Source organism: Ruditapes philippinarum, unplaced genomic scaffold, assembly GCF_026571515.1.
Source record: "Ruditapes philippinarum isolate M1 unplaced genomic scaffold, ASM2657151v2 ctg102_1_1_1_1, whole genome shotgun sequence".
Lineage (NCBI taxonomy): Eukaryota > Metazoa > Mollusca > Bivalvia > Venerida > Veneridae > Ruditapes > Ruditapes philippinarum.
In genome coordinates, this window is record NW_026856168.1 from 424,241 (window position 1) to 441,914 (window position 17,674).

The 17,674-nt window shown below is 34.5% G+C and overlaps 1 protein-coding gene across 3 annotated transcripts; it reads right to left on the reverse strand.

Annotated features, from left to right (window-relative positions):
- Positions 1–3,414: 3,414 nt before the first annotated feature.
- LOC132745667 (zinc finger and BTB domain-containing protein 49-like) lies at positions 3,415–13,249 on the reverse strand. 3 transcript variants are annotated; one of them, XM_060734622.1, is made up of 5 exons: positions 13,012–13,248; positions 9,379–11,458; positions 6,890–7,054; positions 5,711–5,820; positions 3,415–5,554 (listed from the first exon to the last, which is right to left on the reverse strand). In XM_060734622.1, the coding sequence occupies exons 2-5, from the start codon at positions 11,417–11,419 to the stop codon at positions 5,030–5,032; spliced, it is 2,841 nt and encodes a 946-aa protein (XP_060590605.1). In that variant the 5' UTR covers positions 11,420–11,458; positions 13,012–13,248; the 3' UTR covers positions 3,415–5,029. The 3 variants fall into 3 exon arrangements, with proteins under 3 accessions (XP_060590605.1, XP_060590606.1, XP_060590604.1); XM_060734623.1 differs by having other exon boundaries at positions 13,191–13,240; XM_060734621.1 differs by having other exon boundaries at positions 3,416–5,554; positions 13,098–13,249.
- Between the last annotated feature and the right edge of the window lie 4,425 nt (positions 13,250–17,674).

A 17,674-nucleotide genomic window follows, 5' to 3' on the forward strand; every position in this document is an offset into this window, starting at 1 on the left:
AATTCTCTTCTTATTTTCTGTTTGTTTGTTTGCTTTTTATGGCACAGTAACACAATATAGGTCATATGGCACCAAAACAGGAAAGATGATTTTGGCTAACCTTGGGTGTTAAAGCAACACCATGGGTCAAAACCACCTCACCTGCTGGAGTTAAGAGATGCATAGACTCCAGTAGTGCAAACCCATTTAGTACTCTCTTAAGATCGCCCTTTTAAGATTACGCAGGGATAAACATTAGCTGCAATTCTGATGCCTCAACTCTCAAAGGCAACCTCATAAGCCACAAGTGGATCTTATTTTCTGTGTTATAAATTAATCATAAGTGGAGCTATAATGTTTTTACAGAACAAAATAATAAATAGGACAAGAGGGCCATGATGGCCCTGAGGTCGCTCACCTGTATATAGGCCCCCCCCCCCAACCCCCACCCCCCCCCCCAATGTTGCAGAGAAGATGTTTCATGCTTAATATCTAAACTCTAGCTATTTGGGTTTTTTCAAAGAAGATTTTAAGTTTTTGCTAAACACATATAAAGAAAATCAATGACCCCCGGGGCGGGGCCAATTTTGACCCCTTGGCTTGTATTTGAACAAACTTGGTAGACACCTATTAGAACATGTTTGATGCTAAATATCTTAGTCATAGCTCTTTGAGTTCTTTAAAAGAAGATTTTTTAAGTTTTTACTATATGCATATAGGGAAAATCAATGACCCCCCCGGGGCGGGGCCAATTTTCACCCCAGGGCTTTTATTTGAACAAACTTGGTAGACACCCATTAGAACATGTTTCATGCTAAATATCTTAGCTCTAGCTCTTTGGGTTCTTTAAAAGAAGATTTTTTAAGTTTTTACTATATGCATATAGGGAAAATCAATGACCCCCCGGGGCGGGGCCAATTTTGACCCCAGGGCTTTTATTTGAACAAACTTGGTAGACACACACTAGAAGATGTTTCATGCCAAATATCTAAGCTCTAGCTCTTTGAGTTCTTTAAAAGAAGATTTTTAAGTTTTTACTATATGCATATAGGGAAAATCAATGACCCCCGGGGCGGGGCCAATTTTCACCCCTGGGCTTTTATTTGAACAAACTTGGTAGACACCCATTAGAACATGTTTCATGCTAAATATCTTAGCTCTAGCTCTTTGGGTTCTTTAAAAGAAGATTTTTTAAGTTTTTACTATATGCATATAGGGAAAATCAATGACCCCCCGGGGCGGGGCCAATTTTGACCCCAGGGCTTTTATTTGAACAAACTTGGTAGACACTCACTAGAAGATGTTTCATGACAAATATCTAAGCTCTAGCTCTTTGAGTTCTTTAAAAGAAGATTTTTTAAGTTTTTACTATATGCATATAGGGAAAATCAATGACCCCCGGGGCGGGGCCAATTTTCACCCCAGGGCTTTTATTTGAACAAACTTGGTAGACACCCATTAGAACATGTTTCATGCTAAATATCTTAGCTCTAGCTCTTTGGGTTCTTTAAAAGAAGATTTTTTAAGTTTTTACTATATGCATATAGGGAAAATCAATGACCCCCCGGGGCGGGGCCAATTTTGACCCCAGGGCTTTTATTTGAACAAACTTGGTAGACACTCACTAGAAGATGTTTCATGCCAAATATCTAAGCTCTAGCTCTTTGGGTTTTTTAAAAGAAGATATTTAAAGTTTTTTCTTTCGGTTGCCATGGCAACCAGAGTTCTGCATGGAATTAAATTCTTTGAACAATTTTTAAAGGTGACCACCAAAGGAACATTCCTGTGAAGTTTGGATGAAATTGGCTTAGTGGTTTATGAGGAGATGTCATTTAAAGTAAAAGTTTACGGACGGACGGACGGACGCCGGACGGACAGACGCCGGACGAAAAGCGATCACAAAAGCTCACCCTGTCACTTTGTGACAGGTGAGCTAAAAAAATATCAAAATTAATACAATAGCAAAACTAGCCAAACTGAAAAGCATTTGTAATACTAGCCTTGCTGAATGTGTGTACTGATCCTGTATTGCTTTAAATTCAAGAACAGTGCATGCAGTATGTCAAAGGGGTAACAGTGTGAAATTACTTATATATTTTACCAACCATTAACTTGCTGGAACCAGAAAAAATTTATTTCTCACCAGTATAGAGCCAGGCCAGCCTGCACATCCATACAGTCTGACTAGGCTCTATACTGTAGGCAAACCAACTCCGTTTTTTTTTCATTTTGAACTCTCCAAAATTGATAATGGGACTTTTCAAAATTGGAGCAAATAATGAGGACAAAACAAGTGCAGGCTGGTCAGTCCCTATACTGGTCACTCTGACAAAACATTATCAGCATTTAGTTTATACAGAATTTATTTTAGTTTGATTGTTTAGATTGTTTAGGAAGCTATAAGCTTATAAACACACACTCAAACCCCTTCCTGGAACCAACAAGTACTGAAGAAAGAGTGTATTGTTTCTTGCTCAAGGAAACAGTGGCTTGCCCCAGCTTGGGTCTGAGCCAATGCAGCTAGCCTAAGGAATACTAGGATAAGTAATACAGCGTGTTAACCACTCGGCCATTCGCTACCATTTCCATTCAAAGAATAAAGTATGAAGCCAAATACTGACATAAACAGTTCTGTAAGGTCACTGATGTCATAAAATTAAATTTTATTCTGCAAATTGAAAAGATAGATAAGCCTTTTTTTATCATACTATTTCTTTGTTAGAGTTTTGAAAAAAAAAAATTCTAAAGAAGACTAAACATCGAATGCTAAAGTGTTTGTTTGTTTTGGGTTTTAAGTCACATCGACACAGTATAGGTCATATCGCGACGTTCCAGCTTTACTGGTGGTGGAAGACCTCAGGTGCCCTTCCGTGCATTATTTCAGGCACGAACGAGCACCTGAGTAGAACCACCGACGTTCGGTAAGCGTTTGTTTTCATTGAACTGATTATATATTATTTGTTTTGTTTTCAGTCATACTGGCATAATTTAGGTGATATGGCAAAGTCACTCAAGCATTAGTGGTGGAGGAAGACAAGTTTCACAAGATAAAAACGTTAACATAGAAAACAACATTTTATATCAAATAAATAAATAAATATACAGGAATAAAATAATTACAGCCGAAATAACATATATACAAATCAATCAACAAAACATTCAATTCATATCTAACATTAAAGTCACAACAACAAAAGAAGTTAAAGAAACTGATTAAAAAAATTATATGTTATAATTATATCTCTAAAAAAAGCTGTCAAATGAACTGATGTTGAGACCCTATGCCTCTTTTAACAAAACCACATAGCCAAACTATGTCTACTTGATACACAGAAAAATCAATTTTTCGCCTCAAGCGCAAGTTGACCCAAATTGAAAAGTGTTGCAACGCTTTTCACTCATATGGACACAAATATGACACACAAATATGACATTAATAGTAAATAATCAATTTAATACGCAGTATATTTACATTTCATCTATTACATAGTTTTCCATTTGATTTATGAAAGAATTTCAAATTTTAGGATTTTAAGCTATTAGACCTCAGTGGGGTTCCTTTAAAAGAAATTCAGTCTATTAATGCTAATTTGCCTCTTCTGCTCATTCATATTATATATTTTGTGGATACATTGTAAGTTTGCACATACATGACTTACGATAACAAGATTTAACACCCCACAGTAGTTACTTCCCTTGATCAGTACAGAAAGCTCCTGTAATCACAAGCAAATTTTTCCATTACAAATCCAGGTATCTAGTTGGTTTTTTTTTTCACTTTTCAATGTATTCTCTATCACTTCAGTTTTTTTCTCTCACTTATTTATTACACTTTTTGTAAAAAAGGAAAATAATAAACATAGAAAAAAATATTTTCGTAAAAATTATAAAAGTATGTTTTGGTCACACAACAGCTTTATCTTGAAATGACTGGTTAAAGTAGCAAAGCATGACGTCAACAGTGCGACGAGCTTATTACATGTACAATGCTGCAAAACAATAATCTTAACAAAACAACAAAACAACTCTAGATACATAACATAAAAACAGTAAATGAAAATGCAAAATGAGTCAAAAACTGTAATAAATGACATAGCTGATTTTTTTGTCAGGTAAGCCTTTGGGAGATGTAAAAAAATCAGCTTTAAGCAAATTTTGACTTTAAGCCTGGTAAGGAAAAATTCATCTACCAACAAAAACAATACATAAAAATAATAATAAGTTTTTCAAAAAAAAATATTAAAACTAGTGAAATGCAATAATAATTTGAACATTAACAAAGCTACATTTACTGCATGATAAAAGAAACACAAGTAACAAAGTATAAATAGTTTGTTAAAGTAACTATATGAACCCATTCACCTTAATATGTACATGTGTGTACATTGTACCTATTCTCCCTTTTTATCATGATTCCATTTATATATTTAATTTGTATAACCAAGTCAATGAACAATCAGCTGTTTCATGTTTTAGCATCTTCAATATAAAAATCCTTTACAGTAATCATGTACTGTGTATAGCTGTTCCAAATACCAAAACAGGTCAAATCCAATTTTTTACAGATAAAATCCTTATGGCTTTGCAGTAACAAAAATAAATTGCTCCAAAGACAAAACAGGATAAATCTATTTTTTCATACAAAATCACTTATAGTAAAAATTGACTATTCCACCAACAAAACAGGTCAAATCCACTCTCTATGCCATAACAGAAATGCTGTTTAAAAGACAAAAACAGAACAAATCTATTATACAATTTAAGTATGATAGGAGTAAAATACATGACTGTAAGTATCAAAATAAATGTATAAAAACAGCACAAAACACTACAAAAACTTAACAAATTTGTCATTAGATATTATGTAAAGAATGCATGACATGATTCTAGTACATATGTAAGTGACATTTATCCATGACCTTGACCTAGATTTTACTCAATATTACTAAAAAATAAGTAACTGTAAAAAAAAAGATTTAGAGGTGATCAAATTCTGATTATTTTACATAGTAAAACATTTTTCTATGGTTGATTTAAACACTGTTGTTTCTCATAGTTGATCAAATGCAGTCGTCTGCAGACGGTCAAAACTCTGCTGAAATGCCGACGTTCCTTGAATATCATCTATACTAGCCACAGCCGCTACCGTACTTAACGGATCTATAGATAAACGAGCTGAATTATAATTATCCATTATCATGGACGATGACGCTGCAAAACTTATCACATCCATCGGCTTAATTTCCGACATTGACAAAAACGGCATATTCGATATCTGGCCAGCAGACGGCACTGACACCTGTGTTGGTAATCCTTGATCTTCGCCCTCGTGGTGAACTTTCTCGTATAACTGATGGAAATCAATGTCCGGTTCACTGTCGTAGTCGTAACCGGATGCCATGTTGTTTTTACTTTTCTTCTTAAGTTTGATGCCGTGGCTTTCTATGTGAAGTTTCATACGGTCTGTCCTTGACGTCTGATACTCGCACTGCTTACATTTAAATAGTTTTTCCTTAAGATGAATCCTCTCATGTCGTAACAGTTTACCCCTGACAACAAATGACTTTCCACAAACCTGTAAGAATAAAACATTCAAATATATGAAACATTCTTATTATTCATAAGAAATCCTAAATAATAAGTCCTAAATTTACCTTTTATTTTAATGTTTTATCACACAAAAAGAGTGCTTTGGGAGTTTCAGTGTCTACAAGTAGAATTTTCCATTTACCTGACATATATGATTACGTATGTTGAGATGAGAGTTCATGTGCTGTGTCATGTGAGCTGATTTTGGTGTCGAGTAGTTACAATTCGGGAATGTACATCGCTTCACATCTCCTGAAATACATAAATCATTATAATTAAAGGCCAATTACAGGTAATTTACTTAGGTTTTTTTATCATGACCAGATTGGAAATAATTTTTTTCCAGATTTGTGGACCAATAAATTGTGTGCAAAATTTCTGATCATTCAATCACTTTGTTATTACAGAACAATCATCTTTGTTGTGCAAAATGACAGAAAACATGAATATGTTTTAACTCTTTTTCACTTAAACCTCGCTAATAATTGCAAAAGAAATTGATTTTCTAGTTAATTCTGAATATATATTGTTGTTCCTTTTAGCACATTTAACCTTTTTGTGTGCGCCAAATTGCCCAATCGACATATATATTACGGAAAAGGTAGTTTTAAAATGGGTTGGGGAGCTTGAAAATGGAAAGGGAAGCTCTAAAATGGAAAGGGGAGTTTTAAAATGGGTTGGGGAGCTTAACAATGGAAAGGGAAGCTCTAAAATGGAAAGGAGAGCTCTAACCTGAAAAGGGGAGCTTAAAATTGAAAGGGGAGCTTTATAATGGGATGGGAAGCTTTAAAATGGAAAACAAAAGGGAGTTTTAAAATTGGTTTGGGAGCTTTATAATGGAAAGGGAAGCTCTAAAATGGAAAGGGGAGCTTTAAAATTAGTAGGTGCGCTTTATAATGGGGAGAGGAGCTTTAAAATTGACAAAGGGAGCTTTTAAACGGGAAGGGGAGCTTTAAAATGGGTAGGGGAGCATTATAATTGGAAGGGAAGCTCTTAAATGGAAAAGGGAGCTTTAAAATTGGTAGGGGAGCTGTATAATGGAAAGGGAAGCTCTAAAATGGAAAGGGGAGCTTTAAAATTGGTAGGTGAGCTTTATAATGGGAAGAGGAGCTTTAAAATTGACAGGGGAGCTTTAAAATTGACAGGGGAGCTTTAAAATGGGTAGGGGACTTGGAAGAGGAGCTTTAAAATGGAAAGTGGGGCTTTAAAATGGTAGGAAAAGCTTTAAAATGGAAAGGGGAGCTTTAACTACAATTAAGAGGGCTGTTTGATACAGATCATATGTTAATTATATATCTATATAGATACATGTATATGATACCTGTGTGTATTTTCCTATGAGATATCAGATGAGACTGGTGTTTGGTAGAGAAGCCACACAAGTCACACAGGTACGGTTTGTTGTCAAAGTGTATAGCTCTATGCTGCTGCATTACTCCCTTTGTTCCAAACTTTTTAAAACAAACATCACACTCAAACTGGCGACCTGAAGAATATGTGTGAATGATGTACAAAATGTGTGCAATTATTCATCTATTCAAACATAACAATAAGTAATTTTCTAAATTATCTATCTACATATTCATTCAATAATTCGTTGATACAAATATTAATAACGATAAATCATTAAATAAAGACTTCACACAAGCTGACCTTCAGTAAGCAACATACATGTTTTTATTAGTTTGTACATACAAAAATGTTTTCAGACCTTAACCTAGTCACTTTGTGTAATGGATTTCCCCTGTATTGAATTTGAAACAGAGCAAACATCATTACATGTAAATGATGTATTTACTTTTTGGAGCTTTCAATAACAAATACTAAAATTTAGCTACAAATACATGTAGTATTGAGCCTCCCTAGACTACACGGATGTGCAGGTTGGTATGACTCAAGATTAATCCCTACAGGTTCCAGCAGTTTAAGGGTTCAAGGTTCAAAATTTTCACTTATATAAAAATCATTTTTATCTATATAGCCTTAAAGGTGCAAATTTATGTTTTGTATCTTATTTATGTGAATTAAACATTATTCATGCATATCATAGCAAATTAATGTACATTTTGTAATTATATACATTAATTTTGTTATGTAGCACAAAAAAACAATAAACATGTAAGTCACAACTAAAATTTCTAACTAATGCATAAAACATAGAATATGTTTCTTTGTATTCCTTCTCATTGTTTCATTTAAGTTTATAACTAATTAATTTAACAGCATAACCAGAATTGTAAACTTTGTATTCTAAACTTTAAGAAAATGTTAAAAATGCTTTAACATGTACATGTATAAAGCCATCTTCTGATGTTACAACCTAAAAGCAGATAAACATCATTAACATGTGTAAAAACTTTAAGTGCTTTTCAGATTGCGTTTTGTACGTATACAGTTTATATACCTGTGTGTCATAGAAACACATGTTTTAGTTGAAAGAAACAAATTAGATCAAAAGCTTTAAATGATGTTGTCATGATGTAAAAAAATCTAAATGATATGGAAGGTTAGGAATTATCTCTTAAACTGCTCCACCTACCCAGCTTCCATCTGATTTTTGTTGTTGTTTTGGATTGGTTTTAAAGCTGCACGCCTCCAGATGAGCCAAAATATTTCAAGAAAACCAATATTGAGAACAGAGAACTAAACTTTTAAGAAAGGTTATAACATTCAAGATGCAAGCTATAGTTTACATGTTATGTAGGTTTAAGACTGATTTTGCAGTATTTTATCACCATATTTCTACTGTGTTAGTAATGCAGTAAGGGCTGTTTTTGCATTTGAACACTTTTTGGTAATTTTGGTTGATTGTAAGTGCGGATTACAATATGCACATTACTTTATTTGTTTACCTCACATAATTTTACTTTTAAATACATTTCTAAAATATTTTATGAAAATTAACATGAATCTTGAGGCGTGCTGCTTTAAGTCATATTGACACTTACACTATCTAGGTCATTCACACATAATTCATTATCAATTTTAGAATATTAAGACAAAAATTTGGAGATGGTCAGCTAACAGAAGAGAGCTTGGCTAGACTGTATGGATGTGCAGGCTGGTCTGGCTCTATACTGAATAACTTGGCCTGGGACCAAGGCTTAAAATAACCACCTTTTAATTACAGAACTGAATTTTTAGCATACATTTTCTCAATAAATAAAATATAAACTGGTTGATGGAATATATGTACATGTATGTATATTGTTGGTTTCATTCAAAGGGCTCCAGAAATTGTATACATGTGCTAATAGATTCAAGCATTTTGGGAAGCTTTTAAAATCTAAAGAGCTATAAAATAAACAAGGGGAAATTTGTAACTTACTCAATGATCATGTTACATATATCTACTTATATATAAATTATAATCATACTGAATCGGGATCAAATGCTACATCGAAAAGTATTTATAGTCAAGGGAAAAGGCTGCCATGCTTAAACAATACAAATTTTTATGTATATGTAGTTTGTTCTATTAATTTATATATCTAAAATATATAAATTAATTATAAATGAAAATTGAAATAACTGTCGTTTATTTTAGATTGTCACTTTCGATTTAAATAATGCTTTCAAAACTAAGGCTTTTATAAACCTTTTAAGTTCTAACCTATGCTTAAGACTGTACACATTTAAAAAATTTGTTTCTTCTTTCACGATAAATTAAAAAATATCATTACTGATTTATTACCGAAATAAGGTAAGTTATCAGGAATAAGTGCACAACATCACAACAACCCCATGATGTACACAGTATAAACTTCTCTTTAAGTTACTTATGTATCTGATAAAGCAAAGGAACACTACCTTCATGCAATTTTTTATGACAGCTGAGTTGATTGTATGTGGCGAAGGACTTCATGCAGAAATCACATTGGTATGGCTTCTGTTTCATATGCGACATGTGATGACGAACAAACAGACCTAGACGCAGAAACCTTGTCGAGCACGGCTCGACGTCACAAATATACGGCGCCTTCGGAAAGTGGTCTTTCAAATGCTGGCAAAGATCTCTCATTTCACGAGCAGAAAAGTCACATTTCCAACATTGCAAGTTGACGTTTATCATGTGCACACGCTCAACGTGTCTCTCCAATACATCTGCAGCTTTTGCTGTAAACTCACAGTTCTCATACGTACAATGCACCCTTTGTGCTCCAGATTCTGACAGTTTTCTAGGCTCTTTTGGAACAGGCGCATTTTTAGGCCTGTTTGCCTTAATACGACTTTTTGACCCTATTGTCTTTTTCAAGATACCCTTTTTCTTAATTGTGATTTTAAGTCTGGTTTTCCTTACATCAGTTTTATCCACTTCACAACTTACATTTTTATTATCAACATCTGATTTTACATTTTTTGATACATCTTTGCTAGTGTCAGCTGTGTTTTTTGTTAAAATAGAGTTCACTGTATTCTCCTCTTTTTCTTCAGTGCTAGCCGCCTCTTCACTTTTATCCACTTCATCAACACCGTTAACTTTACCATCCTGTTTTTCACCTTTAATTACATCAATCTCTTTCACAATCACTTTCTTTGATTTCTTTTTCTTTTCTTTCACTTCCTTATTTCCGTTTCTACGAGGTAACTTTCTCGGAAGACTTTTTCTCCGATGTTTAACACTTAACACTGAATTTTCTATTGCCGCAGAATCAACTGCGACTTCTCCAACAACTGCTTCAGAAGGTTCCACTGTTGGTATAATATCAACTGTTTCTTTCAGATCATCTAATTTACAGCACACATCTGCAGTTACTTCATTATCCTCCGGCGAAACTACTGAAGACTGAAAAGCTGAGAGGTCAAATTCAAAATCAGTATTTACAGCCATGTCTTTAGTTTCCTTTGGAATCAGTCTTTCAGGTTTATTGATTACCTCACTAATAGTGATTGGTGCCAGTTCCTGGTGATACTGACCCACCGCGAGGAAAGCGCTTGGGCATGTGAGATCTTCAAGCATGTGTGAATATACAGAGTACAAACGAGGATATGCAGTGATAAATGGACCAAGATGATGGCCTATGGCCGTGACTAGACTGTGAAGTAGTTGAAAGAGACAAAACTCATTTGTCGTGAAAATGTTCTGCGTACAACTTATCTGAATAAGTAAGTCATTTACAGAGTGCCTCCAATTCACAAGATCAAATAAATACAAGAGGTATTTGTCCCTCTCAGGAATATTAAAGCCAACCCAGCTTATAATGAGAGAGAATTTCACTTCTTGCTTAACATGTGCCATTTTTCCTGAGGTTAAAAAGGTTCGGAAATCTGGTGGCTGCAAATTCAACAGATCGATTTGCTCTATAACAGTTGCAACATTAGTTTCAATAAAATCCACAACAATCTCTTCCAAAACTTTAAGACCATACTTCAAACTCATAAAGTACTTTGTTATAAAGTCCTGCAAGCTAACAGATTTCTGAAGGTAAGTTTCACATACTTTGACTAATCCATCTACCAGCAGACTTCTACCGAGCTCAAGCAGTGGAAATACATTCGTTTCATTTGGCGAGCAGTGCCCTGTATACATATAATCTAAACATTCTGAAAAAGCTTGATTATGCTCAAACTGTATCAGAAGATCTGACACAGAGTCATCTTGAGCAATCAGTAAACTAGCCAATTTTGTACTCCATGCAGCCACAATAACTTTATGGACATTAAACTGGGCACCATTGACATGGAGTTTCAGGTTACAAAGAACATCCTCGTCGCGTAATTTCTTCAGTCTAGAGAGTATATTTGAAGCTACATGTGTTTCTTTGTTTGCACTGAGAGTGTACTTGTGACTAGAAGTTGGATTGTTCGTTGGAATTCGTAAATAAGTATCATCTGTTAGATTCCATGCCATATTTTATAAAATCCTATCTTTCATTAGGCTTGTGTCACCCTACAATATAAAGAAACCAAATAATTAATTTTAGTCTTTCAGACATTCATATAGATTTAGGTATTATGTATGATTACATCAGAGTTTTTTTCCACCAAAATATTCGACGAAATTTGGCCCCATTCCCCCCCTCAAAATATTATGTTTTTTTCCCCTCTCAAAGCCCAAATTTCACCCTATACGGCAGCATGAATTTGTCTGCAACGAATATCATTTTTTTTGCAACTAACTGCCTAAAGTTTTGGTAAAGGGTCAACTCGGCCCTATACCAACTTGGCATGGGTAAACTCGGCACAGGTCAACTCGGCCCTCTAAGGCTCTATTAAAAACATATATTAAGATATAGATTGTTTAGATTGTTAAGTTAATAAAAAATTTAAGGAGAAAATTACTATAAAGTTATTCAGAAGTATGATCACTTACAAACAGAAATTGAAAAAGTTGGCAGTGTACCTGTACGTATTGTTTGAAATTATCTTTGTTAAAAAGAGATATCAAGACAATATATTTTACGTAAATATTGATCAATAAATAGAGTTTTTATATTGAATTTTTGTGACAATAATGTAATTGTATTTGATACTGTTTGTTTTTTAATACGACCAATGCTGTTTAAACGATATTTTTTTACAAAAAATCTGGAGTAGCAAAACATGCATATAAATTGTAAATTCTTTCTTTCTCTACAAATTCACATACAAATTGATACTTTCATCAATAAAACTTTTCAATATCCTTGAGTAGAGGTCTGTTACTGTGAAAATGTTAAACCATGAAAGTTATGATGAAAACATATCAAGAGTAATAAAAGTAATCATAACCAGTAATATAAAATTATTGGCCGAGTTGACCGGTGCCGAGTTGACTCGAGGGCCGAATACGTTTTAGGGCGGAGCTGACCCTGATTCGAAAGTTTTATTTTATGCCTGTAACACTAACTGTTGAGCAAGGTTTACAAATCATTCTCGGGTAGGTAAGGGGAGCCACTCCCGGTGCCCCAACAAGTGTGACATGCGACACAGATATTTTAGATCAGTATCAGGGTTGTCATTAAGAGGTGGCAGGAGGCCAAAATGCCTGTCTCAAATGCATTATGGGCCGCCTCAAAATTAAGAAAACACTCTTTGTTATGCATGATAAAGACAGAAATGACCGCCTCAAGTTCAAAACAAACCTTCTGCAAAAAATGTTAATGACAACCCTGAGTATAATATTAAGAAAAAGCAATATATTTTAAACTTGTGTTCTACCGAAAAGAAAACAATATAAAATAAATAAACAAATAAAATTCCCCCTCCTACTGCATTTTCCCCCTCCAAAGGCACCGACCCCCTTCCCCAAAAGTGAAAAAACACTGATATATCAAAGCTTAAAAGTTATCAAATTTTATCCGAAAATCGTTTGTCCGAAAAATGTAAAGTTCTTGATTTTCACAATACCAATGCATTTATTTTTGTTCCTCTCTTATAACAAAACATACAGTTCAATGTGTTCTGAAGAATGACAGTACATAATGTTATATTATAAATTCATAATTTGACAATAATACGAACAAAAACATTGTTTGACTGTCTCAACCAGCAATCCAGGTGTTCGTGAAAATATAACAAAATGTTACATTTTTAGAAATTGTACATACCACATCTGATTTTATTTTTAAAATCTTTATCTAAGAACATAAAAACAAACAAGCACACGTGCAATATACAGTTTAAATCCTTAAAATGTTTACAAATATCGATTTCTGTTTTGATTTTCCACGACAAGGGAGACAATCATGCAAACACGTTAGTTTACGACTCACTTCTAAGATATGCGGACCCTCTTAAAACCTATAATAATAATAATAATAATAATAATAATAAACTTTTTATTTAACGAAGGTAACTTATTAAGACAATACATACAACACATATAATGTAAAATCTTATTTTCAACAAGGCCTTCAATAAAACATAAACATAACAACGGACATATTCAAGCAATTGTAAAGATTACAACATTCAGTAAATCTTAATTAACAAAGAAGACAGACATAATATTATATTATAGTATAGGTAAATTTTCTATAATTCATCTCTAGATAATAATAAATGTTTGAAATGTGATTTAAACAATTTAAGACTTGAAAGATTTCTTATTTTTAAAGGAATATTGTTCCATAACTCCATACTAGAATAATAAAAAGTACGTTTCAAATAAATTGTTTTAGGTCGTTTATGCATAATATCTTTTTTATGTGTTGATCTTAGTAAGTAAGTTTTATTTTGAGATAACGGAATTAGATTAGAAATATATGCTGGCGTTAATTCATTCATCGCTTTGTATACCATAATTCCAGAAAAGTATTTACATCTAGATGGAAAAGATAACCATTTCATATTTTGAAACATATCAAGAGAATTTGTTTTTACGGGTTTATTTAGAATAATTCTGGCGGTTCTTTTTTGTAATTTTGTTATTCTATTTAGATCTGATTTGTTACATTGGGGCCAAATAATACATCCATAATCAAAAGTAGGGGCAATGTTACAAGCGTTATAAAATAATTGTTTCATTTCAGGTGTAAGAAATATTTGAATTCTTTTCAGCAGAGATATTTTAGAAGCAAGCTTAGAACACGTTTTGTCAATATGTGTTTTCCAAGATAGACAGTTATCAATATGCAATCCAAGTAGCTTTTGACAATGAACATTATTTATACTCGAATTCTCAATATGCAGAGAAAGATTGCCTATGTTATTTATTTTACATTTTGATCCAATTATCATGCACGTGGTCTTTTCTGGATTTATGGCCATATTATTGAGAGTGCACCATTCCTGTATTTTTAGTAAGTCTAGTTGCAACTCAGACTGTATATTACTCAAACTTTGGTTAGCTATGTGTAATGTTGAATCGTCTGCATACATATCAATGTCTGAATTCGTAGTGACTGATATATCATTCACATATAAAAGAAACAGTATAGGACCTAAGATTGAGCCCTGTGGCAGGCCTGATATAACCGGTAAGCTTTCAAATTTATCATTGTTGACTTTTACAATTTGCTCTCTGTTAGAGATAAATGATAATTGAGCCGTGTCACGACAAAACCAACATAATGGGTTTGCGACCAGCATGGATCCAGACCAGCGTGCGCATCCGCTGTTCACTATCAGTTTCTTTACTTGTTATAGGGTCTGTAAGCGCGCAGCGTGGATCCTGATCAGACTGCGCGGATGCGCAGGCTGGTCTGGATCCATGCTGGTCGCAAACTCATTATGTTGGTTTTGTCGTGACGCGGCTCATATTATTTTTTTAATAATGCTGAATTTAAATTACTTAAACTAATCTGTACAAGTTTGTTTTTCCCTTTTTTATTATGAATATTATACATAAAAGGCTATAGCCTGTTATTCTATAATCAAGTAACAACAACAAAAATATATATTTATTTAAATGCTTTTGTCATTGGGTTTCCCTTCATGGCACATGCAGACCAATGACAAATACAGATAATCCATACTGAAAAACATGGACTTGGACTAGAGCTTGTAAGATGCACAGGTGTTCGGCGCGTTTATTGGTCATCCCCACTTCCCCCTTAACCCACCCAGTCTCCAACCCTCATACCTCTCCCAAACAATGTAATATGCAGTAGTATTTTTCATTCGGAATATGTTTTAATATTTGATATATGCTTCCAATTCAATCTCCTTTATTCCCTACAAAAAAGATATGTGAACAGAGACTTACATATAAAAATATATCTCTGTGATATTTAGGACTAAATATCTGTATCTTTTTTGCGGGGAATGAAGGAAATGGAATTAAAAACATATATATTAAATATTAAAACATATTCGAAATGAAAAATACTGCAGTTAACATTGGTTTGGAGAGCTACATAGAAGGGTTGAAGAGTGAGTAAAGGAGGAGGAGGCCCGGGGGCGCCGGGTAGCGACCAATGAACGCGTCCTGTGGTAAGATGAACGCTAGCTGTCTGAATGTGCCCTGTAGAGAGTTACGCAACCTGGCTGCCGAGAAGCGGAAATAATTCTTCCTTACCGGTTTTTAATTTTTCACATATTTTGTAGATTATATCATGGAGTTTAATAGACGTTATGTATATCTGTGATTATATCTAGAGTTTTGAATTAAATCTGGTAAAATTCGGCTCCTTATTAACGCTACGTACGCATTAACCCATTGCTTCATGAGCATTTTGTGAAAAATGGCTGTTTTCATTGAAAAGTCTCCCGTTACAAGTTCAAATTGCTATAATACTATAAAAACTGCTTCAACACTAATCAAACTTGGCACAAATGTTGACTGGACCATTGCCCTTGCAACAACATGCTCAGGCTTAAATTTTCTGTTACCATGGCAACGAGGGGACATCTCAAAATTGCCAAAAATCACTATTTTGCGTTGATTTTTTCCATCAAAATTGATTTCAAAGTGCCGCAACTTCTCAATGGATTGAGATAGAGTCAAATGCTTTTTCAGCGTTGGTTACACGTTACCTTATGATCAATCTGGGGTCATTTACAGCCTCTCACAAGTCCAAAATTTTCTTGGCGATGAGGGGGACTCCGCCCCCCTTCAAACCCCCCCAAACAGAAGGGGGCACATCCCCCTTCTGGCAACCCCCTGATGTATCTTTTGGTTGGGGGGCCGCGCCGAAAAAGAGGTCACTTTTTTTAACAACATTTCTCAAACAAAAACAAGTGTTTGGGGCCTAAATAAGGCATTTTTTCATCATTTGAGACAACAAAAAGGGGGGGGGGGTGAAAAAGGCGTTAAAAGGCGTGTATATGAAGTAATGGGTTAACAGAAAATGATGAAAATTGTTGTTTTGTAGATTTTTTTATTTTTTTCATTAACCCATTGCTTCATGAGCATTTTGTGAAAAATGGCTGTTTTCATTGAAAAGTCTCCCGTTACAAGTTCAAATTGCTATAATACTATAAAAACTGCTTCAACACTAATCAAACTTGGCACAAATGTTGACTGGACCATTGCCCTTGCAACAACATGCTCAGGCTTAAATTTTCTGTTACCATGGCAACGAGGGGACATCTCAAAATTGCCAAAAATCACTATTTTGCGTTGATTTTTTCCATCAAAATTGATTTCAAAGTGCTGCAACTTCTCAATGGATTGAGATAGAGTCAAATGCTTTTCAGCGTTGGTTACACGTTACCTTATGATCAATCTGGGGTCATTTACAGCCTCTCACAAGTCCAAAATTTTCTTGGCGATGAGGGGGACTCCGCCCCCCTTCAAACCCCCCCAAACAGAAGGGGGCACATCCCCCTTCTGGCAACCCCCTGATGTATCTTTTGGTTGGGGGGCCGCGCCGAAAAAGAGGTCACTTTTTTAACAACATTTCTCAAACAAATTCAAGTGTTTGGGGCCTAAATAAGGCATTTTTTCATCATTTGAGACAACAAAAGGGGGGGGTGAAAAAGGCGTTAAAAGGCGTGTATATGAAGTAATGGGTTAACAGAAAATGAACATATAAATTTGAAGAAAAATTGTTGTTTTGTAGATTTTTTTGATTTTTTTCATTAACCCATTGCTTCATGAGCATTTTGTGAAAAATGGCTGTTTTCATTGAAAAGTCTCCCGTTACAAGTTCAAATTGCTATAATACTATAAAAACTGCTTCAATACTAATCAAACTTTGCACAAATGTTTATTGGACCATTGCCTTTGCAACAATATGCTCAGGCTTAAATTTTCTGTTACCATGGCAACGAGGGGAAATCTCAAAATTGCCAAAAAAAAATAAATACTTTGCGTTGATTTTTTCCATCAAAATTGATTTCAAAGTGCTGCAACTTCTCAATGGATTGAGATAGAGTCAAATGCTTTTCAGCGTTAGTTACACGTTACTTATGATCAATCTGGGGTCACTTTTAGCCTCTAACAAGTCCAAAATTTTCTTGGCGATGAGGGGGGCTGCCGCCCCCTTCAAACCCCCCAAACAGAAGGGGGCACATCCCCCTTCTGGCAACCCCCTGATGTATCTTTTGGTTGGGGGGCCGCGCCGAAAAAGAGGTCACTTTTTTTAACAACATTTCTCAAACACAAAATCAAGTGTTTGGGGCCTAAATAAGGCATTTTTTTCATCATTTGAGACAACAAAAGGGGGGGGGGGGGGGGTGAAAAAGGCGTTAAAAGGCGTGTATATGAAGTAATGGGTTAAGATCTGACGGGCACCAATAG